The following is a 24213-nucleotide window of genomic DNA, read 5'->3' as shown; positions in this document are numbered from 1 at the left end:
TGTCTGGATATTTTGTTATTCTTGATTCCAAAGTCCAAACCACGCTGAGATGATCATTCAATTACTTTCAGAGCAACACTGTTTTTTTGCTGTAGGACATAGTAGCCTGGCTTACTTTGATCTATTCTACCCGCCAGGAGCACCACTGTTGCCCTAAGAGAAGACGTGACAGATCAAAGTACAAAAACGAAACCAATTGCCTGTCAAAAAAGACCACTTCTCATTGGTTGTTTTGGCAAAGGCCTACTTTCACATCGTTGAGTTGGATTGCAACAGGGCACTTTGTTGCTAGCCTGGCCGTGTTGCTAGAACTTAAATTAGAGTGTTCATCAAAAGTTTGGAATTTTTTCTTGAATTCCTTTTGTTTCAAATCTATTTATTTTTGATGTTAAGTTTACCGCATGTGCTCCTACAATATTAAAATACATAAAAAATACTTATTTGGGAACAAAAAAAAAAAAAAAAAAAAAAAAAAAAAAAAAAAAAAAAAAAAAAAAAAAAAAAAAAAAAAAAAAAAAAATACTTACTTGAAAGCAATACAATGTTAATTTTCTACAAAAATATCGTTGATTTTGAATATAAACTTGAGTTATAAAAAAGATAGCATCCTCTATTGCATTATATTGATGAAGCGTGCAAGAAACAATTAAATTGTTGGCCTTGATATTTGAATTCGTTCACAAGATTTGCTTAAAAAGAATACTGGTAGCACTGGCTTTTGTATCGTCAAGGTTATCGACTGAAAAACAACTGGGCAGTCTTAGTTGAGCTGTCACGTCCTGTCTTAGCTGCTGCCTGCCAAGCAGTTGGTTAAGCATGTAAAATGCAAACCCACTTTATGATGATGAATAACAATTTATCCTGCCGTCCAATCAAAAAGTGGTCTTCGGCAAAGTTGTAGCTGGGAAGAATTTACATTAGATGAATTTGTTCACTTTTCCATAAAATATTATGACGAAGAGATAGAGGGATGAACACAAAATATTGGCGTTTTCCATAGTAATCTCCATATAAACTTCAAATGGCGTGTGCACAGTCAAATTTGCTTCTGAATCACTCCAAACTTTGGGAGGATGCTATTTACCATAATTAAAATCGTTTAAGCATAGGGGAGTTAAAATTTCAAAATTGGCATCACTCTAGTGGATACCTTGTACATGCAATATGTTTTTAATTTATTAATAAAATCGTTATCGGTTTTCTGCACATCGTTCGAATAATGGTGTACAATATTGTGTTAATAAAAAAGCCACCAGACTAGTTACATTTCACAGGAATAAGGCACAAAATTTAGAGCAGTCGATTTTTGGAGGTTATCAAAATCGATAATTATTAGAATTTTTCTAGAAAATTCGATAATCTATATTTTCTATATTCAAAAAAGGCTTGTTCTTCGAAAGCATCATCAGTCAAAAGCCTGATGCAAAATATCAAGTTATTTGTGGCGCAACAATTTACCTGATATCGTAAAACCATTTTTCCACCTATTTTTTCGAAGAAAAATATTTTAATTTGAAAAGTAACTGATATGAGTATAATGTTTAGGTTCAAAGTACGCCCTAACGGAAGTAAAAATATAGAAATAATGTGGAAAATAACCTACGCGTTCATAGAGTTGCATATTAAGCCCCTGCGTCACATTCAAACTACAATAGAACCATATGTTTTATTTTCAGAAGACCTCTCAAAGCACAATGACAATCATCAAAATTGGCAACACTGCTGTAATGGAATCGAATTTTTTTCCACATATTATTTTCATAATATCCTATTCTGAGATATCCATTCAAAATATTTGGAGAAAATCGCTTTCAATTTGCTATAAATCGATAAATATGCGTAAATAATTTTAAAAGTATGAGATTTTTCAATAAAATGACCATCAAGAGTAAAATTTATACTTTGGAATGCGATTTAAACTCACGATTTAGCTCTCATTTAAACAAATACAGTTTCTTTAGCAATGTAATAACACGCTTTATACTTTACTTATTTTCTTGGAGTAAAAGAATGGTATATCAGCAAATTTGGCCATAAAGGATAAATCCTTAGAGTGATCTAGTGTCAGTGAATGGTGGAATATTGTTGATTTGTATGAAGTTCAACCTATATTAGAATACTAGAGGATACCAACACACAATTTGTTCATAAAAATAAGGATTTTCGTTATGTGTAAAACAGTACTTAACTCTGATGAAGAGTTTTTCTTAGGAGTTTTCGGAAATACTATTTATTTCTTCAACCAAAAGCATTATATTATATTTTCATAACATTGTAGAATAATAGTTGAACGATGCACAGAAACCCGTTAACGAATTTATCAATAAATAAAAAAAGATATGGCATAAACAAGGTGTGCACTGATAAAGTTTACGTCAAAACAGGCTCATTAAAATATGTTCTAAAAAAAGATTGTTTATGATTATCCGAAAATTTGTTTGAGTGAAGGTCTTCGTATCCAAGAGCGCAGTCATAAATCTTTCGGAGGTTTTAGAAAAAGGTTTATACTCAAGCAGACTCATAAAAAAATGCTCCAAGAACTTTAGAGTCTAACGGTTTTCTAGAGTTATCCAAGAACACCGTTGAGTACAAGACTTCAGATTAACAAACGTAACCACGAATCTTTTGAAGATAAATCAACATCTCATGCAGCCTCAAACAAAATATGTTCAACCTCGGTCCCCTTTCAACTGCGCTGCCTGGTTATCCATTATCTCCAACAAAAATTTGCCTTGGGACCTCCCAAGTAACAATGAAAGCTGAACAGCAAGAGTATTTGCTGAACAATGGCTGATTAATGGTGTACAAGGCTGAACACCGTGACAGCTGAACAATAATTTGAAGAAAAGCTTATTAAACACTCTTATTCAGCAGTATACTCAAAGCTGAATATCAAGTTGAACAAGCTAGCATCTAAAATTTTAACTTTTGTTCAGCCATCCTGGTTGATATTGATTAAAGGTTATTTAAAGCTTTAATCAAATCAACAGCCATTGTCGAAAAATTGTCCAGCTGTATGTTGACAAAAATATACACACCAACGTTTGGGATAAACACTAAATTAATTATTACAAACTGTTTCATCGAACTCACCGAACAACAAATTTTCACATCCAGACGCGGACATGTCCTAAACACACACGGGCCTAGCGTTTGTCGAAAAAAACACCTGAATTCGGCATCCATGAGCTTGAGTAACAACAAGATAGAACAATACACTCGCTCACAAAGATTTCTTCGACACATTTTCATTTAATTGTACGGAATCATAATCACTACCAACTTTCGATGACAACAATTAAACAGCAGTAATTGAAAATTATCGAGAATCGAGAAATTTAAAACAAAAATCACAACACACAAAACACTAACTTAAGTGTTCTTGCATAACATCCATTCTCCAGCCTCAATGCAACCTTTAACATAGCCCTTATTCAGACAAGTCAATAAGTTATTCCCTTGCTTTTGATAATGCTCACACAGTCTCATGTGGAGCAGATGTCAAGGTAAGCGGTTATAAATCAGTTGATCCCAGTTCAATTCTCAATTGTTAATATTTACTAATCTTCATTTCAAAAAATTCCAGCACACATCTCCCCTATGTGTTTGAAATTGTAAGTTGCGTTGATAAAATCCAATACTATGAACCGGTAAATATTTTAACATTTTTTGGTTTACTGTTGAATAATGAATGAATAAGCGATTGTTAACCTTTCGAAGGCTGCCATCTGTTCTAAAAATAGAATTATCGTTATTGAAAGGGGGTTAAATAAGCGCATGATGAACCTTTATTCAGTCTTCCATAAAGATTCAATTAAGCTTAAGGCTGAATATAATCGCCAGAATCAGATGTTTAACAGCTGAACAACAGTGTATGCAGGCTATGAACAGCTTTTGTTCAAACAAAGGCTGAATAGAATTAGTTGTAAAAGCGTTTGAACAGCTTCAAATTGTTACCTGTTGTAGCTACAAGCGTAATTAGTGATTTCTCAAAGTTTAACTTGGTGGAACACAGCCTGCGTAAATATAACCTTTATTAATTCTTAGAGAGCCAAATGAGCAGTTGTAGTTCTGAAGGACTGTTCATATCGAAGTTCTGCATAACCTTCAATGTTCAAAACTTAGTGGAATTGTATGTATGGATATTATTCCAGTTCACAATTTTTTGGAAAGCCACTCCTTCTTCTTCGTTTTCTTCATCTTCTTCTTCCCTCTGGCGTTACGTCTCAACTCGGACAAAGCCTGCTCCTCAGCTTAGTCTTCATATGATCACTTTCACAGTTATTAACTGAGAACTTTCTTTGCCAACTGACACATTTTTGCGTGTATGTTTATATCGTGAGGCTGGTACGATGGTACGCTATGCCCTGGGAAATCGAGAAAATATCCAACCCGAAATGCCCCCCTGAAAGGCCACTCGTCACACTTGTAGATCTGAAGATCTGTACTCAAATAAGTACAACCTGACTGAATGAGTCTATATGGGTATTATCGTAATACTCTTAAATGTCACTCTTCTTCTTCTTCTTCTTCTTCTTCTTCTTCTTGGCAATAATGTCCTCACTGGGACTGAGCCTGCTTCTCAGCTAAGTGTTCAATGAGCACTTCCACAGTTGTTAACTGAGAGCTTTCTTTGCCAAAGTTGCCATTTACGCATTCGTATATCGTGTGGCGGGTATGATGATACTCTATGCCCAGGGCAGTCAAGGAAATTTCCATTACGAAAAGATCGTGGACCGACCGGGAATCGAACCCAGACACCTTCAGCATGGCTTTGCTTTGTAGCCGCGGACTCTAACCACTCGGCTATGGAAGGCCCTGTCACTCGTTAAGCTTACAGATCGGATGACCTCTAAACAGCCATTGCACTCAAATTTTGGTAAAGTCTAAGAAAGAGTATTCTCGTTCATAATCCTTCGAACCATAACTAGTTAAGCTTGTAGATCTGAAGGCTTGTACACGTAGAAGTAGTTGTATAATTTTAACTGCTTGTTAAACTCAAAACTTAACACAATAATTGAACTTAAAACTTGAAACTAAATGTTTTTATGATCCTATAGGTATAAATATTGTTCACAAACCTTCGAGAGCTCACTCACCTGTACTCAAAGAAAGTTTTGGATGAGCCCATACAGCCGTTGTACTCAAATCTTGAAAGAGTCTAAATTATAAGGCCATTACAGGTATTACCCACGTCCATAACCCTCCAAAAGATCACTGATTACGCTTGTAAATCTGAAGGCCTGTGCTCGAAGAAGTGCTTGTATAACCTAAAACGGTATTTGACCTTAGGAATACAGAAGAATATATTTTCTTAAGTCTATATGGGCATCAGCCTAGCTAGAATTATTCAGAATTATAGCAAATTCTTATTTTATAGAAGTAATGTTGGTCACATTATTTACAAAAAAAAATTGTGGTATGCATAGAATTGTATTGATTTTATTTGTTTGTGATTGTGTCTCCTAACACTGCACATCATACAGTGCTGATCTGAATAATTGCAGAGCATATCGATTTATAAATAAATATCGAACTATAAATAAATTTTGTAACCACAAAATTTCAAAATTTTCTGAGCCCCTGCCGGGAAATGAGAGATTAGGTGAAACTGTTTGAAAAGTAGCAGTTTTAAAAATTTGAATTTCGGCTTGACATTGAATTTTCAAATTATCACTAAGGCGAAGTGGTGGCTAAACGCCTTTTACCGAGAAAAAAAAACAAATTTGATTGAATTTTTATCACGCTCGGACGATTTAGAGCATGAATCGGAGTATTCGAGTTGATACGGAGGTCAAATGAAGTGAAAATATCAAATTAGAACTGACGTAAGTTTCAGCTCTGGAGTGTTGAGGTTTTTCAGTTAAGATGAATATCGTTATGATATGATGTCAAATCTGACATCTTTAGATTTTTTAATGGGTTACAATCATTATTGAATATATTTTCGGAAATGCAATAAAAAATTTCAAAAATATTTATTATGCTCACGTTTTTTGCATGATGTTCACTTTACCACCAACAGCTGTTAATTTTACCCACATATGGCAGGTAAAATGAACGTTTGCATCGTTTTTTGCTAGCAATAAAAATATGTGAAAAATTCCGAAAAATTCACCAGAGATTCATTCAAGTATTTTACAGAGATTTTTTCTTCTAATAGCACTAACGATTCTTTTTGGGTATTTCAAAAGACAAATTTCAACAGCTTTACTAAAGGATATTGCAACTCATTATTTAACTTGAACTCGAAAAATTTCTCCAGAAATTCAATTAGGTAGGTATTCTTTCAGGTTCTAAAAATTACTCCAATGTTTCCATATGAAAATCTATCCACTCTCTTAAATTTAAACACTACTCCCGGAGTACCTCAATATTTTTATGGAGATTTCTTTATAAATTACTCTAAGGATCACTTAATATTCAACTTATATCAGATTTCCAGAGTAGCACATAAAAAAATTAAAAATGTTCTAAAGAAATTTGTTGAATAATTTCAGCATAACTTGTATTCGGAAAAAAATACAAAATTCCTGTCGTAGAATTTCTGTAACTTTTCGACAAAGTTCCTGAACACAGAAAAACGTAAGTGGTTTTGTAGGGTTGACTACAACAATTCTTGTTTTTTTCTTCTTCGTCTTTTCTGACGGATGGTTTTTTTACTGAATAGATTTGTTTTTATATCTTAGACAATGTTTCTTATTGACTACGAAGATAATAATAACAATATTTTGGAGGAATTTGTTTGCATTTCTTTGAAAATTTGTTTGGGAATTCCTGACGGACTAAGTTTTTCGAAACTCCTCCAATTTACCTTTTTTCTTTAGTTTCTGTTATTGTCGCTTTTTGAAGTGTAAAAAACGTTGTCATAGGTGCCTCTAGAAAGCTTTATGTAAAAGAAGAAGAAACTACAAAATGTTGAAGCAAGTAGCATCAACAGATGGACAACGAAAGAAAAGTGATTATTTATAAACTCTTCTCTAGAACTTCCATCAGAATATTTTTTCAAAGTTATGCTTGAAATCTTATCCGTGAAAATCTATCTATCCTTGAAATATTCTTTAGAAGAAGTTATCCTGGGAATCCTATTTCCTTGAAATTATAATAAATCTAGAATTCCTTCCTTGACTTTTGGATTCCCCAGAATTCTGTCTCAAAGCCTCTAGTAATTCCGCCCTGGAATTGTACAAGACTTCAATCACATAATATGGAGTCTGCCAGTTTTTGATAATACTACTTCTAATGAATAGTTTAAGGAAGATCTAAATAAATTCCTCCACCCTTCCTAGTTATTTTGCTAAAAGTTTCTCTACGAATTCCTTTGTCGCTTTGTTGATTTTCTATTGAAGGGGTCTTTTCAACAACAGGGGTCTTTCCTCTGAAGATTCGAAGGCAAGAGAAATTTAAGAAACACTTTTCGTTGATAATTCTTTAATAATCTGAAGCTGAATTTCCATTTAAAAAAACATAAACGCAATTTGTGATAGGGTAGAAGTACCAATTATGGCTATAGTAACAATTATGGCAATAGTGGGAACAATAAGAGATTTTTCTTATTGTTTCACTAGACTATAATGGCTTATATTCACAGGAATGATTAAACTATTTGTTTTTGATGGTAACTAAACCTTGAAAAGAATATTCGTGCAATAGGCTTCGAAAAATGAACATTTGAAAATATTGCCTCACATATATGTCACCTTATTAGCAGTTGGCTAAGGGTCCTCCGTTACGAAATGTATATTTTCATCCGGATAAACTGTTTCAACCGATGAATGTATGTTGCCTAGTGAGAACAAATGAATAAATTTAGCTGGTATGCTATCAATTTTACTGTTTTAAGTTGGAAATCGTGTTATTTCCACTATGTCGATAACTGGTACAAGGAGTGTATGAGAGCCCAATTATGGCAATACTCTGGAGGCGGATTGTTTACATTTTTTGATCAGTGAAATAAAAGAAGTAAAACTATTTTACGGGTGACTTCCACGACCGTCCCGGTTCTGTAAGGCATTATCTTTATGTTTTGTTCTCAATTACTAAGATTTTTCAATCACACGTTCGAAAACGTTCGCGAGCGGAAGATGCTAATTTCATGGTAGAGAGGGGTTATCAGCGACACTCAATTTTTGAATTTTCTCTCTTTTTTCGTTAAAAATTGGCACTGGAAAGGTAATGTGAGATCATTAATGCTGTTTTGTATCATAATTTGCATTTACACTACATTTTGACTTCTTTTTCGAAAATTAATTTTCTCCCATGAACCTATTGCAAAAAAATGATTTAACATCAATTTAACCCAAAATTTTTAGAAAAATTTATGAGCGATATCTTCATTACATTTTAGCGTTGCATTCTCAATCGCTCTTCATGGCGTTTGAGTTCATTTCGTGCAAATATTCGTTAGTCCATAATTGGTACACTTTTATGTCGAATGCTAGGAACGCTATTGCCATAATTGGTACAAAGACAACGCTTTTTAAAATCCATTTTTAGAAGCTTAAAGTCAATTTAGTACTAAAACTGGTTAAAACCACAGATTCGCAAGGCTTTAAACTAGTAATTGACACCAACAAGTCATGCTTGCGTTTTAGAAACGCGGTTACAACTTGATTTTTATCACTACTGTTTACATATTGCATCCATAATTGGTACATCTACCCTATATTTTGCAAATCTTCAGAAATGCTGACACATTGAATTTCGATGAAGTTCACGAAATAATTTGTATTTTTTTTTTTAGAAATCTATTTGAAGGAGTTCATAGAGGAATCTCTAGTAGAACATTTAGCGAAATATCTCTGTATGAAATTTGACAAAATCGATACGATTTCATATTTTATTTTATTTTATTTTTTTTAATCGCAATAGAAAACTGGCCACTGTTCCTACGGCAATGTATGAAGATCTGAAGGCCTGTTCCCCACGGAGTTCATGGTTAGCCTAAAACCCAAAGGCAAATAAGCGTATAGCTGTCATAGCTTTGTCAAACAAGTCCATAACCAAATATTTGTAATATAAGAAATAAAAAGACATTGGGGAAAAACGCTTGAAACGTATATATTCTATCAGTATCTATGGAAAAAAATAACATAAAATAAATAAGGTACCGTGGGGTAAGTGGATACAGGAAAATCAATAGTCAACTTCATTGTTATGTACTGCTAACGTTAATAATGTAATTCAAACTTTTTTCTGTGGATGACAAATGAGGGACAAATATACTTCAAATCGTCTATTATTTTGATTTTTCTGATTGTTATGTATCGATTATGAGGGACTTGAAAATTTGCGCCAAATGATCCACTTGCCCCATCATGGTGGGGTAAGTGGATCACCAATGAAAAAAATCTATTCTAAAAACAAATGAGTTGTAATTATGTATAGTAAGAATGATATTACTCTCGTTCATGTTATAAGTGCAAGTCATGTTACATTTTGATACTTTTTAAATTATAAAGTTTCTTTATTTTATCAAAATATATGTACACTTATTCACACTAAAAAAAATTGTAACTAGAATAATTTGGAGAAAATTCATCTATTTCATTCTCATAAGCAGGGTTCTGAATTTTCGTATCAATGATACGAAATCTTCGATTTTTCGCACGTCAGGAGAATGCTTTTTTCGCTTGCTCACGTGAACATCTTTTATCGCTCACACTAATTTTCCCTGGAGCTACAATGGAGGATAACCGACAATCACTCCACTCTGGGGATAATTTATTTTTCACTCCATCATATTTTCGCTCACCAACTGCTCCCGAGAATTATCACTATGTGGATAAACAAAAACTAGTGCCGGCGACGGGATTCGAACCTAGAACATTGCTAAAAACAACCGCGGTGTGTGCACGCTAACCAACTTAATGAAAGGAGTGGTTAATTTGGTGCATAAAAGTAACTGCTGCACGTGGCGATGAAAACAGGAAAAGTTCTCCCTGAATCGGAGAAAGAGAAAATCAACTTCTCACAGCTGCGGAAATGTGCAATTATCTATTTTCGTTTTCTTTTGTGGATGGATAATATCGCAAGGTAGCTTATCGCTGAAAATTGCTGTGAGGGATAAATCCATTATGGAGAGAGTGAGTGAGAATTCGGAAGCTTGCTCATAAGTTATACAGGATTATTCCTAATCATGTTTTCGAAAAACACTCGTAGTTTAAAAATATTAGTTTCATATACTTTTGTTTAACAACTGAAATCTTTTTAATCTATCCATGAACATAATTGTACCATCCGTCTAGAACAATTTATATCGTCAAATAAGGTACGATAATATGCTTTCAATTGGTAAATTTGTTTATTTTACTCTATCGCAATTAAGCTTAGATAAACCACAAAAAGTTTTGTTTAAATTTTGAAATCTTCATAATTTTATATATTTTTATACCAGATATATTGAAAATACTTGGAAATAGGTGGATTAATTCAAATTTTCTATGGAACTTTGACAAATTTAAGCTAGGAATGAAAAAAGTTAAAGGAAAACAACATTTCAGCATATTCAAACTTATTCAAATTTGCATAAGCAGCCTGCTAATATGCTATAACAATGCTTGATCCACTTACCCCATCCCATTAAAAAGTAGGGGGAAGTGTACCATGTCCAATATATCTGTATTTATTTATAAAAGTCACACATTTTTCATTGTGATTCACTCAATTAGAACTGAAATGGTCACCATGTGTTGAAAAAACTAATAGTATTCGATTTTAGACAGAGATACAATGGATTTTTGATTGATAGAAAACAATTTTGAAATTAATTGATTTTTGCAACTTATAAGTTTGCTTGTGTTAGTGAACGTGTTTTACCAGTTTTGCAATAGTATTAGTGTGGACGTAAGAATATAACCTAAAACGAAGCAATGGAGCGAAAACATTCAATATTTTCAAGTATTTATGCTTAATATGGACAAATGATCCACTTACCCCACTGATACACTTCCCCCACTGTACCTTAAATAAAATAAAAAATAACAATCCAATTACACAGCGTAACAAAAATGACATTTTTGCGTGTCTCAAGAATCAAATTATGTGTCTCTAGTAGATTTGGGGTTGCTCAATCTAATGCCGTTCTCAGAAATGTTCCAGCACGTCACAATTTTTAGCTACAGGCCGCTAAAGTTGTATAAAACACTGCTCTTATTGATGTTTACATAAAATTTAAAGTATGTTTTATCAATCCGTTTTGTGATCTAATGCACCAAGCATGCGAAATAAGTCTTTAACTTTCATTTTAGATACAATTTGGTTGAAATTTCACGAATAAATTTCGATTTGATCGAATTTTTCAACATGCTTGCAATCTCCATACAAAATTCTTCGTTTGTCTTATATGGCTGAATACAATACTTTTCTAAACCATCAAAAAATAACTTTTGAGCATCGCAAAAATTATAAACTTTGTTGATCAGTATTGTTATACACATGAAGCTTAAATTCTGTGGCAAATTTAGCAAATAAATAGCCATACAAGCTGACAAACTTGCATGCAAGTTGGCTGAAATAGTCAAATTTAGCATTTTCAACAGAAAATATCTTAAAATCTAAACGTGCTATGCTATTTTTGAACACGGCATTGGATTCAGCATCCCTTAACAAGTTAAATAGCGGTATTTTGGTGCTTGAGACAAAAGCGTGTACCGTAGTGTTATTCATTTCTGTTTGCATTATAGATTATTTCAATAACCTGCAGCAAATATTTACGTAATAACAACTCCCACCGTGGATCCTGAAACAAGAAAAAAAACGACACGTTTCATTCAAATTATCCGTGCCCTGCAACTCAAGTTTCTACTCCATTCTATCGTCGGTATTATTCGCTTAAAACAAAGATGTTGCAGCTTCGCTCCTCGTCTGCTTATTCAACCAGCAACAGTGAGAACGAATCCTATTTGAATTTTCCCATCTTTTCTGTCCAATCTCTTCCAGGAACGGATCTGGTCCAGAGGAAAAAGGTCCTCGTGCTCGAACGATTTCTGGCGAAGCACAACACGCAGCAGTAGCTACAGAATCTCGGCATAAAATCAAATAAAAGAAGCGAAACTTTTCCTTGCTGGAGTACTTTGCCAAGGCCACTCCACCTGCTGAATGCGACTGTCTTAAATTTCAAACGACCAGGGAAAAAGTTTTACAGCAGAAAATCTGAGTGGATTCCAGTGCAAGGTGTATCAAAGCACTTAAGACATAGAAGCAGCAGTAGCCAGTAGAAGGTAAGTCCGACATCGGAAGCGGAAGAATAAGCAAAACGAAAAAAAAATGAACCGGTAAGAAAAAAGTTCATATCGTGACAAAGTTTTCCTCAGCTGTCAGAGGAAGTGACAACTGATCCTGAAATCTGGTCCGAGTAAAAGTTTCCAACCACTTGGCGGATGTTCCAAGTTGGATTGTTCAACGGACTGAGTGATGAGTGTAAATTTGTCGAATTCAAGTTCATAATCCCTTGCCCTTCGAGATATAATGATTTGTGAAAGATATCTTTGGCCACATATGGAGATGTTCGGTAGACCTATTATTAAACAATCTCAATTAAAAAAGAATCTTCCACGTGAATGTTTTGGAAAAACCGAACAACAATCGGAGAAATTCCAGAAATGTCCAGCGCTCATTTATCGACTTTAAGTCTTAAATTTCACAATTCGACATGGAACGACACTCTCGAGAAAAGCAAACATAATCAAAAGCAACTGTTTAGCGATGTGTTTTAACGAATAATCCTGTTGCAACATAGATTGATTTTTTCTTCTCACCATTTTCCTATCTTCACAGAGGTGCTAACACCAGACGGATGTACAAACCTTACCATCGTCATTGGATCGAACGTTCGAAGCTCTCGAGCACGTGCAATCTCTTAGTGAGCTTATTATCCCCCATCGAGAGGCCATTCCAAACTCCGAACACACGTGGGGTGCTATAAAAAAAGGACCAAACAAGCGAAAGCCCACCGACCGTTAACCGAACCGAACCGTGCTCTTTTGCACTCCTTGGAAGGAAATCATTACCCACACACACTGCCACTGTGACGCAAGAACGACAAAAAGGGGAACCAAATGGAGAAGCAATAAACACCGTCGTGGAAGAACGGAAGCGCACCTGCAGCAGAAGCAGCACCAAGCAGATGGTGCTCGGTAAATCGCCCGAAGAAACAGTTACCGCAACCGGAAGGAGCAGCGACGATAAAAATAAAAGGAAGCACGTCGGGCGCCGGAAAAGAGTAAACGAATTTGTTTAAGTGGGTGCTTTCGGTATCAATTTGTTTCGGGTAGTGCTCCACCTGGCAATCGAACCGTCTTTCGGGAGGTGCTGGTAGCAGACCAAAAACAAGACAGGAATATCGTGCGAGCAAACAGTCAACATCATCAATTCGATCCATCCATCTTCATCTCGATCCCCCATCGAGAGTTGAACTCCAGTAGTGCAATAAGGTAGCAGCAGAATGTCGTCCCGGTCGAAAGATAAGGTAACAGCAGCGATTAGGAAATTTTTCAAATCTCCCGACAAAAAGGAGAAAAACCAACAGAAGGAGAATGGTGCGAGTGGTGGTGGAGGGGCGGCCGATGGTCAGGGAGTCGTCGTCAGTGGGTCAGGGACTGGGTCGGCAGCGGAAGGTCAACATCCCATGCTGCTGCATCCTCATCCGGTTACGTTGGCAGTGGCGGGAGCAATTGTGCCCAGCGGTAGCAGCAGTAGTAGTAACAATAGCAGTAGTAAAGGTAGCACCGATAGTCCCCTCCGGCGGTTACGATGGTGAGTATAGATACATAGCATGTGTTATAGTTAGGCGTCGTCCATAATGTACGTGTCATTGAGTGGGGAGGGGGGGCAAATTACCAATGAAAAGCCACGCTAGGGAGGAATAACATGGCCAACCACGTGGTTTTATCGGATTTAATAAAGTGATATTTTGGTACATAATGGTGTTTGGGTTGTCCAAATCCCAATATACAAAGTTAATTGATAAATGATCTTGAAATTTCACATATTCCTCAACAATCTTAATTTTATCAAAATATTTTTTCAAAACACCTTAGTACTCAAAAATAACTTTCAATAATTATAAAAATTCCATTATTATGCCAAATTTCAAGTATCATAATTTGAGGAAGGTACCGTAAAACGGGGTATCTTTGATAATGCGGGTAACTTTGGTAGTGCGTAACCCACCACATACTAATCGAAATATCATAATTTCTGTTAATCAGTTAAGCAAAACGAATGCAAAACTAAAGAATATTAGTATAACACTTCATGTAAGAGCGGTTTTCATTTGAATCAAGAACACTTTAGGCTTTTTATACGAATATTGAAAATTGACATAGTTTTAGCATTTTCGAAACGCTTACAAACAATCTGTTCTACGATCACTATTTGATGTGGTTTTGAATAGTTGGCCACTTATCTTTGACAGCCTAGTTATCATAGCACTCGAATACGGTCTCAAATCTCTTAGCGAAAAGTATTTTCACAAACTGGGACCATTTTTGTAATCTAAGTCGTAAATTTCCATATAACGTTAAACGCCTAGAGGTATGCAATGTCCTACAAATGTTCGTTATTCATTCAATTTTGTTCGATTCATACTTCATTATCAAAGTTACCCCAAAACAGAAAGCCGACTTTCGATTATATGAAAAAATATATATTCATTCAAAATAAATCTTTTGGAAATCTATCGACTGCAATCGATAGCTAGTATGCCAGTACTTGTTTTAAAAATATAAATTATAATACTTTGAAACAGCATGCATAAATATTCAAGTTTTCCCCGAAAAAACTATCAAAGTTACCCCGTTTTACGGTACTCAGAAAAACATCTGATTTTTCAAAATAAACCGATATTTTAAAGGAAAACTATAGAAGGAATACGTGAAGGCGTGTCTCCAGTATATTATCAAGTATGTATCGTATAACTTCTTAAAAGCTAGTGTCTCCAGTATATCGTCAAGTATTTATCGTATAACTTTTTAAAAGCTAGGGTGCGAACTGGATATCAACAAGCAGCCAGGCTGCTGTCAAGCTAAATTTTTCACGAAAATGATCCGAGTATGCCTAGGAGTTTTCGGTCATTACTTAGTCACGCTAAAAAATGTTGTGCATTTCATGTGACAAAAGAACATCCAACTTTTGAAAAAACTTGGTCTTATGTATGCATAAGTTTATCAAAAGTCTGGAAAAATATATTTCTTACTAATGTACGGTCAGAAACTATCTGATTCAGCCGATGTATTGGACTTATTACCAGCATCAATCTGCAGTAGTTTTGCATGAATTATGTTAAGTGTGCTCCTTGAAAATGGTTTCCTGCGAGACAAGCAAACAAGTAACGGTTAGCACTGGTGGAAAAAATGTATTCAAACTGAAATACCAAAATGTTCGAGTTCACACTCCTCAGCTTAAAAGATGTCTTTAAAACTCTCTCCCTTTTTTTATAGAATTTTGATAAGTAACCGTATAAAGTGTGTAAAGCAATATATTTTTCTTTAAAAGCTTCATTATTATCACACTTAAGCGTAGTTTTCAGAAAAATGTCTGAAAACAATTAGTAGACCCTGGAAAGAAGAAGAATCATGGTGGATATTTGTGGGTGAATCACTGAAAATTTGTGTGAGAAAGCGTGGAAAAAAATTATGATAATTTTTGTAGGTATTCCTGAAAAAAAAACATTCCACAGTGGAACGAATGCTCAAAATCGTGAACTGTTATCAGCAGCGTGTTGAAGCATGTTTTTATCCGTATGGTGTTTTTGGATGCAAATTTTGAAAATATATGGCGCATCGAGTCACATTTAGTTCAGAATCCCGCCACAGGTGACGTTGCAAATTTCAACCTTTTTAATGGAAAATTTTAAAATATGTCGTCTTTCCGCGTACTTTGTAGTTGTATCATTCACTTGCTTCTATCTTCCACTCTCAATATATCCAGTTCATAGCATCTGGTTCTAAAGAGACGGACAAAAAAACGTTTCCTTACGCTTCCATTCATCCATCATTATAGCACGCCGTTCCTTACGCCTGATATACAGGCAGTCTGCACAGCAAGCCTTTTTGCCATAAATTTACCGCCCCAACACCTACCCGCATAAACTGGCGTAGATGCAGGGGTATATCCGGTCTACTGTGGGAGCCAGTTTAATGCATCATCAATTCCTCCCCTTCCCCTCATTAGTCTGCATTCTTACGTGACCGGCAACATTGTTGCCTAAAAATAGAAGTTTACCAGCACTTATACACTGAGGGTGTCTGTTAGTCCCAAGCAGTCATCTGGTTGGTTCTTTGTGCAAATGCAGCTAATCTGGCGATACTGGAGTAGCAACCACGGAAGGCCAATCAAGCTCAAGCTTAAGCATTATTTGAGACGCTTTAACTTATTAGGTCGTTTGCGTTTTAAAAATATGATGGTATCTTTGACAAAATAGTAAATTAAATAAATTGAAACAAATTAACTGAATACACCGACTCTCTATCTGGTAGCCCTACCGAAATACAAAAATGTCTTATAAAAGTACCTCAAAAAATCGTTCAATTCATATATTTTCAAATTTGAAGGTTTTGATGGTAACGATGTTCCACAAAATCAGGTAAATAATAAAAAACAAAACGCAAACAAGAAAAAAATGATCAATTTTTAGTAAAAACGGCCATTTTTGTTATTATTGGGAAGGCAAATGGATGCAAATAAAAACTACCTGTTTTTAAATTACACTATAATCAGTTGAATATTTTATGGGTTTCACCTATATCCATGAGTATCCAAATTAGGGAGCATGAATATCATGGGCCACTGTTTCACTTCTAATATGACCACATCCGGGGTCCTTAGCCGAATGGTTAGAGTCCGCGGCCACAAAGCAAAGCCATGATGAAGGTGTCTGGGTTCGATTCCCGGTCGGTCCAGGTTTTTTTTCGTTATGGAAATTTCCTTGACTTCCCTGGGCATAGAGTATCATCGTACTTGCCACACGATATACGAATGCGAAAATGGCAACCTAGCTAAAGAAAGTTAATAACTACGGAAGTGCTCTTAGAACACTACGCTGTGTAGCCAGCTCTGTCCCAGTGGGGACGTTAATGCCAAGAAGAAGAAGATGACCACATATCTAGCCATATCTGCTATTTTATACAATTGTCTTTGAGAAAATAATATGTTTTTGGATTTCTTGATACTGTAAAACGGGGTGTCTTTGATAATGCAGGTAACTTTCATAGTGCGAAACCCACCACATACTAAACGAAATAAGATAATATCTGTTAATCAGTTAAGCAAATCGAATGCAAAAGTAATGAGTAAAAGTATGACACTTCATGTCATGATATTTTCATTTAAATCGAGAACATTTGAGACTTAATATACGAATAATAAAAAATTATACAACTTCAGCAATTTCGAAACGTTTACGAACATAGTTTTGAAAAGTTCGTCGCTTATATTTGATAGCCCAGACATAATAGAACTTGAATAATCTCTTAGCGAAAATCGTTTTTACAAACAGGGACCATTTTTGTATTCTAGGTCAGAAATTTCTACATAACGTTAAACGCCTAGAGGTATGCTACGCCCTATAAATGATACGTAATGCACTCAATTATAAATCCATTTGAAATAAACAATACTTTGACAATCTATCATCTGTAATCGATAGCTAGGATGCCAGTACTTGTTTTAAAAATATAACGTGTAATTTTTTGAAACAGCATGCATAAATATTCAAGTTTTCTTTAAAAAAAACAAATTTACCCCGTTTTTCGGTACCGTAAAATGGGGTGAAGTTAATCACTTTTGTGCCATTCTGTTCTATAATTCCTAGTAGGATCCATGTATTACCATCAAAATATTTTTAAACCTCTGATCGTTGAACGTTTATCGAATTATACAAAAAGTAGTTTGGACGAAATGTTATCATAATAACAAAAACATTATTAGAAATCAAAAAGTGGAGTTTTTGATTCTTAGGTGAAGTCGATCAATTACTGCGATAGGTTGCCTAAAACAAAGCGATATGTTATTCAAAAGATTTGGAGTCACTGAATCTGAATCAAGTCTCAAAAATCTTACAACTTATTGATAAATCAGTCACTTTTAAAGTTGAATGTTGTGAATTACAGAATACACCACATCAAACGCCTAAAGGTATGCAATTTTCCCTTAAATTAGCATCTCGTTCACAAAAAGAACACGTTTATCTCTGAAAATGAATTTTTATCCTCAATGCAAATTCATAACTGGGTTAATTAATCGATTGTTTGGAGAACAACTCTTCAACAGCTTATCAAACATTTATGAAAACATGTTCTTACATGGTGTGGTGACCTCCCATGGTTTTACTAACAAACGACCAACAAATAGACTCGATGAACTAGCAGACAGGATAATTATCTTGAATGTCAAAACGAATTTCAAAACATCAAGAGCAGATATCAGGTAATGCGACGTCACAGAAATTGTGAGAATTGAAATCGGATCATAGCTCTCTTAACTGTTTATACATGGGGGTACGGGAATAATCTACTTCTCCCTGCTGATCAACTACACCCCGAATTACGGTACATATATTCTTTCAAAAATGATTGACATTAATGAAAAAATTCTACAATTTCCACTCATACTGTCCCATTTGGCCTAATTATTATATTTTCATATTGGCTAACATATCTTTTTATGACAATGTGGAATATTTTCACCTATTTGCTTACAGTACTAAAACAATTTTAGATTTTCTGGCAATCCTGCAACAGCCTCATTTTGATTTAAACCTTTTTGAAGTCAAAAGCCTTCACCAACAAATTATAAATAATATAAGACTTTTTCCTTAACGCAGTTGCAATTTGCCTAAATGTAATGCTAGAAGTAACCAATGGCTCAGAAAGTATCTCAGAGTTATGAAACGAAATACCTCCCGGAAGTCCCAACCAACGCTATAGAAACCGATCTTGAAACCAGTTTGGTACATCTTGAATAATTTTCTTCAACTCACACTCGGAAGAATTGCTTAAAGTACAGTCACCCCACAGTTATGGATCAACTAAGGGTAATATTTCAGAACAAAATATTATTACAAAACAATATAACGCTGTACAAAACAAAATTACCTCCCTGACACTGCAGAACACACAGTTAAAAACAAACAAATTACACGTTATGTAAACCTCATTTATGCGATGTAAACAGGACGTCATGTAAATTTAAGTCTGAAATCATGTAAAAATGTGTTATATGTCATGTAATCACAGAGGATACTGCTGCTTAAAATGTCCGGCTGTTTACGAAAAAGTGCCGTTGTCGATAGAAATTTCAAACGATGTCCATCCCACAGATGTGGATTATGCCATCCCTTATTTTTCGAAAATGTGAAATGTTATAAGTTCGTCATTGTAAAGTGCTCGTTTTGGTAAGAAAAAAATCAGGTAAAAATTTGAAGTCCCTACGTGGACGGTGAGTGGTCCCCCAACGGCCTTGAAGGTATCAGGTGTAAATGACCCCGTGCACAAATTGAGCTCGCTGCTCTAGTACTCGCTACATGGGTATAAAAAGCCACTAGTTACACATTCTCCTGTGCGCGTTGATAGTCATCATGAAAGTTTATTTCCTTTGTAGTTATAAATACACAGTTGAAGTTATGAAACCACTGAACCCAAGAGTGAAGCTGATTGGTCTAACTAGCAAATTCGACGAAAGTGTTCTAATCCAGAAAATCAAAACTCAGAACAATCTTCCATCTACGTTCAAAGCTTGGTTAATACGCATTGCAGAACCACAAAATAAGAATTTAAATAAATTCAATGTTGTTCTTGAACTTGACGCTCCATCTTTCGATGCAATTATGAAACTCCAACGTGTCTATATCGGATGGGAAAGATGTCGTGTAGTTGAGAATATCAACGTTAAACGCTGCTACAACTGTTCTGAATATGGCCATTTGGCATCTTCGTGTGAAAAGCCTGTCTGCTGTCCAAGGTGCGCGGAATGTCATGAAATAAGCGAGTGTGTCTCAGATTTTGTGAAATGCGTCAACTGCGACAAGATGAATAGCCTGCGAACTGCGAAGTCGGATCATCTGGCTGATATCCATCATTCCTCCTGGAGTCAGAAATGCCCTATTTATATCAAGCGTTTCAACAAGGCACGTCAAAATATAGACTACTCCATCTAGCAATCAACATTACCTTCCCCGCTAGCAGTGCGGACTGCGGACCGTGTTCACCAATCTTCTGTGGATGATCCTGTTCTTTCAGGTAAATATAAGATTGGTATATGTCCCGCCGAAGTGGGGACGACCGCTACACTTTGTCATAGGAAAAAATCGATCTTGCAGAACTTGACTCTAGTGCAGAGTAATACGTCATCTTCCGATGTGGCTCAACTTTCGACTGATCAACCATCGCCACTCTCATTGTGTGCTCCTGAGCAAATCAACGATCGTGTTTTCGACCAGTCTTCGGTGGATTCTCCTGTTCTCTCAGGTAATTATAGGACTGGTATATGTCTCGCCGAAGCGAGGAAGACTGCTACACTGTGTCATAGCGAGAACCCCATCTTACAGACTTCACTGCCAGTGCAAACTTATACGCTCGATGATACTCAACCACCCACAGACAAAACTGCGTTGCAATCCAGGAGCCCGATTGTAAACGATACAGAGGGAAAGTTTACGACGAATAATGAGTCCCACGTTGAGGGTACTCACGGCAGTCTCAACATCTTCTACCAGAACGTGAGAGGTTTGCGCACGAAGGTGGATGAATTCTTTCTTGCTGCAACGGATTCGGATCACGACGTGATTGTTATCACCGAAACCTGGTTGAACGAAGACTTCATCTCACAACTTTTGTTTGGCGACAGATTCACTGTATACCGAAAGGATCGAAACGCTGAGCTAACCGGCAAAAAACGTGGTGGTGGTGTTCTTATCGCCGTTTCGAACCATCTGAAGTCTAGCTCTGTAGCTCTCACCATGCATATGGAACTGGAACAGCTATGGGTTCGCGTTACTACAGCTAGCAGTAATGCTTACATTGGTGTAATATACATATCCCCTGAACAAGCAATGGATTCCAGCAACATTGAGAAACACATAGAATGTGTCAGTCATGTTACCGATCGTTCGGGGCCACGTGACTCTATTCTCTTATTGGGTGATTTTAACCAGCCTGGTCTGATTTGGAAAACTGATTTCAACGATTATTTTTACCCCGACCCAAGTGAATCAACTTTCAGTAGATCTAGCTCGGCACTCATTGATGGTATGTCACTACTCAATATGAAGCAACTAAATCCAGTTGTGAATCACATGAATCGTAAACTGGACCTTGTTTACTGTAACGAACAATCCGCTAGGCAATGCAATGTTACAGAAGCAGTTGAGTCGCTGGTTGAGATTGATGCATTCCACCCGGCATTATTGGTTTCCTTTAAATGTCCGAGAATCGTGTCTTTCGTAGAATCTGCTGTAGTACCTCAGCTCAATTTTCGCAAAACTGATTTTACTGCGCTAAATCATGCTCTTTTGGAAACCGATTGGACAGCACTGCACGCTGCAGACAATGTCAACGAAGCTGTTCGAATTCTGACTAATACTCTCACTGAGTTGTTCCGTGTGTATGTCCCTTCACATCGAGCCGCTCGTAGCCCTCCATGGTCGAATTCTGGGCTAAGAATTCTGAAAAGAGAGCGGGCCAGGTATCTGCGTCTCTACTCTGCAAATCGAAATCCAGCCACCAAACGACAGTTTCAGATGGCCAGCAACAGATATAAGAATTACAATCGCTTGCTTTATTCGCTGTATGTACAGAGAAAGCAAAATGAACTTAAAAATAATCCTAAAAAGTTTTGGTCGTTCGTAAATGAAAAACGTAAAGAGAATGGACTTCCAGCCATTATGTCCTACGGTACTGACTCAGGAGCTTCTCCGGCTGAGATATGCAGACTCTTTGCATGTCATTTTTCAAGCGTTTTCAAACCAGGCGTGACATCGTCGCAACACATTACTGCCGCTTTGCGGAATGTTCCGGAGGGTATACTCAATATGCAAAACATTACGTTTTCTGAAGAAGATATCGGTAGCGCCATTAATAAACTTAAGTCTTCGTATCAGCCAGGCCCGGATGGTATCCCGCCAATTGTGTTCAAAATGTGTGGAACTGCACTTGCTGGTCCATTGACAGCAATTTGTAATTTATCAATGGCACAATCAGCTTTCCCAGATGAATGGAAAGAATCGACTCTGTTTCCTGTGTACAAAAAGGGGGACCGTGGAAACGTATCTAATTACCGTGGCATTACTTCATTATGCACAGGCTCTAAATTGCTAGAAATTCTTGTGAGCGATATGCTATTCCACGAAATTAAAAATCACATCTCGTGTGATCAGCATGGATTTTATGCTGGCAGGTCAACGGTCACAAACCTAACTGAATTTACTTCATTTTGCATACAAAACATGGAGAGTGGAGCTCAGATTGATACCATCTACACAGACTTGAAAGCTGCATTTGACCGTGTAGACCACTCGTTGCTGCTCGCAAAGATACAACGGATGGGTGCCGCATCAAACTTCGTCAACTGGCTGCATTCATATTTAACGAACCGTCGTCTGTCTGTTAAAATAGGAACATCTCAATCCAGCTATTTTTCCAACAGTTCTGGTGTTCCCCAGGGGAGCAACCTCGGTCCACTGCTATTTTCTATGTTTTTCAACGACGTTTGTGCAGTTCTACCGCGTGGATGCCGGCTCATGTATGCCGATGATTTGAAGATATATCTCGTCGTTAGATCATCTGAAAACTGCCAGGAGCTTCAAAATTACGTTGATAGTTTTTCAGATTGGTGTGAAGTCAACGAACTTTCAATCAGCACGAATAAGTGTTCGATAATATCTTTCACTCGCAGAAAAAATCCAATTATCTGGAACTACAATATTCGCGGAGAGCAAATAGATCGAGTGGCTGTTATCAAGGACCTTGGTGTACATTTGGACACGAAACTGTCTTTTAGAGAGCATTACTCCATCACAATTGCCAAGGCAAACCGAAATCTGGGTTTTATATTCAGAATCTCCAGTGAATTCAGAGACCCACACTGTCTCCGTGCACTGTATTATTCTCTAGTGCGCTCTGTGCTCGAGTACGCTTCTGTGGTTTGGAGCCCGTACACCGGTATTTGGACATCTAGGATAGAAGCCGTTCAATCTCGATTCATCCGTTATGCGTTGAGGTTTCTTCCATGGCGTGATCCTGCTACTCTTCCGCCGTATCAGAACCGATGTCGACTCCTTGGAATGGACACATTACAGAGGCGGCGACAACTTGAGAGGGTATTGTTTGTGCAAAAACTGCTAATAGGTAGTATTGATGCACCTAATATTCTTTCGCAAATCAATATCAATGTAGTTTCTCGTAGCTTAAGACACACTGACTTTCTTAGATTAGATTTAAGACGTACTGATTATGGTCAAAATGAGCCAATTCGTGTAATGTGTTCTTTGTTCAATCGTGTGTACAATCTGTTTGACTTCTCTATTAGTACTCATACTTTTAGATATCGACTACTTGTTTCCAATGCGTTTGTTTAGTTTAAGTTTTATTCATGTAGACAATGATGTTAGATGAATGTAGCAAATAAATAAAATAAAATAAAAATAAAATAAATTTTAACTAGCTTTATTCAATAGATCTTCATTGTTTAATACAAGTTATTAGTTTGGCCAGAACCACGTAATTGAGTAAGTGTTGACAATAAAGGATAAATGAGGTTATTTTTACCCGATTTGACAAATTAACCGGAACTAACTAACTAAAATAATATTTTATACTATGTACATCTTTATAACAGCGCACGCTGACATAAAATTAACAACCACAAAGAAAACAAACCTCTATGCTCACCAGCGTTGCCAACCTTCCAGATTTGTCTGGAATATTCCAGATTTTTGAGGCTCCATTTAACGAAAATCTGGAAGATCCAGATAAAATTTGAAACGAATTTGTAAGGTTTTGTAAATATTTTGTAAGGTTCTCCATATACGAGATAAGCGGTCCAGACTTTTCCAGACAAATTTTCAAAATCTTCCAGATTTTTGAAAAATCGACTTGGCATCCCTGATGCTCACTATCAACGTGCGCAGGGTAACTTGTTACTAGTGGCTTTTCGTACACACGATGCGTGCACTAGAGCAGCGAGCTTGATTTGCGCACGGGGGTCATGTACACCTGA

The 24213-nt window shown here is 36.3% G+C and overlaps 1 protein-coding gene across 6 annotated transcripts in view; it reads left to right on the top strand.

Annotated features, from left to right (window-relative positions):
* The window catches only part of LOC5569036 (ubiquitin-conjugating enzyme E2Q-like protein 1), a 290341-nt gene that overhangs the window by 248627 nt on the left and 17501 nt on the right, over nt 1-24213 (top strand). For all 6 annotated transcript variants that reach the window (XM_021846168.1, XM_021846173.1, XM_021846170.1 and 3 more), the window contains 2 exons: nt 11941-12221; nt 12778-13755. In XM_021846168.1, the coding sequence (XP_021701860.1) occupies nt 13445-13755 (311 nt within the window). In that variant the 5' untranslated portion in view covers nt 11941-12221; nt 12778-13444. The remainder of the gene's footprint in view (nt 1-11940; nt 12222-12777; nt 13756-24213) is intronic.

This window comes from Aedes aegypti, chromosome 2 (genome assembly GCF_002204515.2).
Source record: "Aedes aegypti strain LVP_AGWG chromosome 2, AaegL5.0 Primary Assembly, whole genome shotgun sequence".
Lineage (NCBI taxonomy): Eukaryota > Metazoa > Arthropoda > Insecta > Diptera > Culicidae > Aedes > Aedes aegypti.
This window is presented reverse-complemented; position numbering and strand designations above follow the sequence as displayed.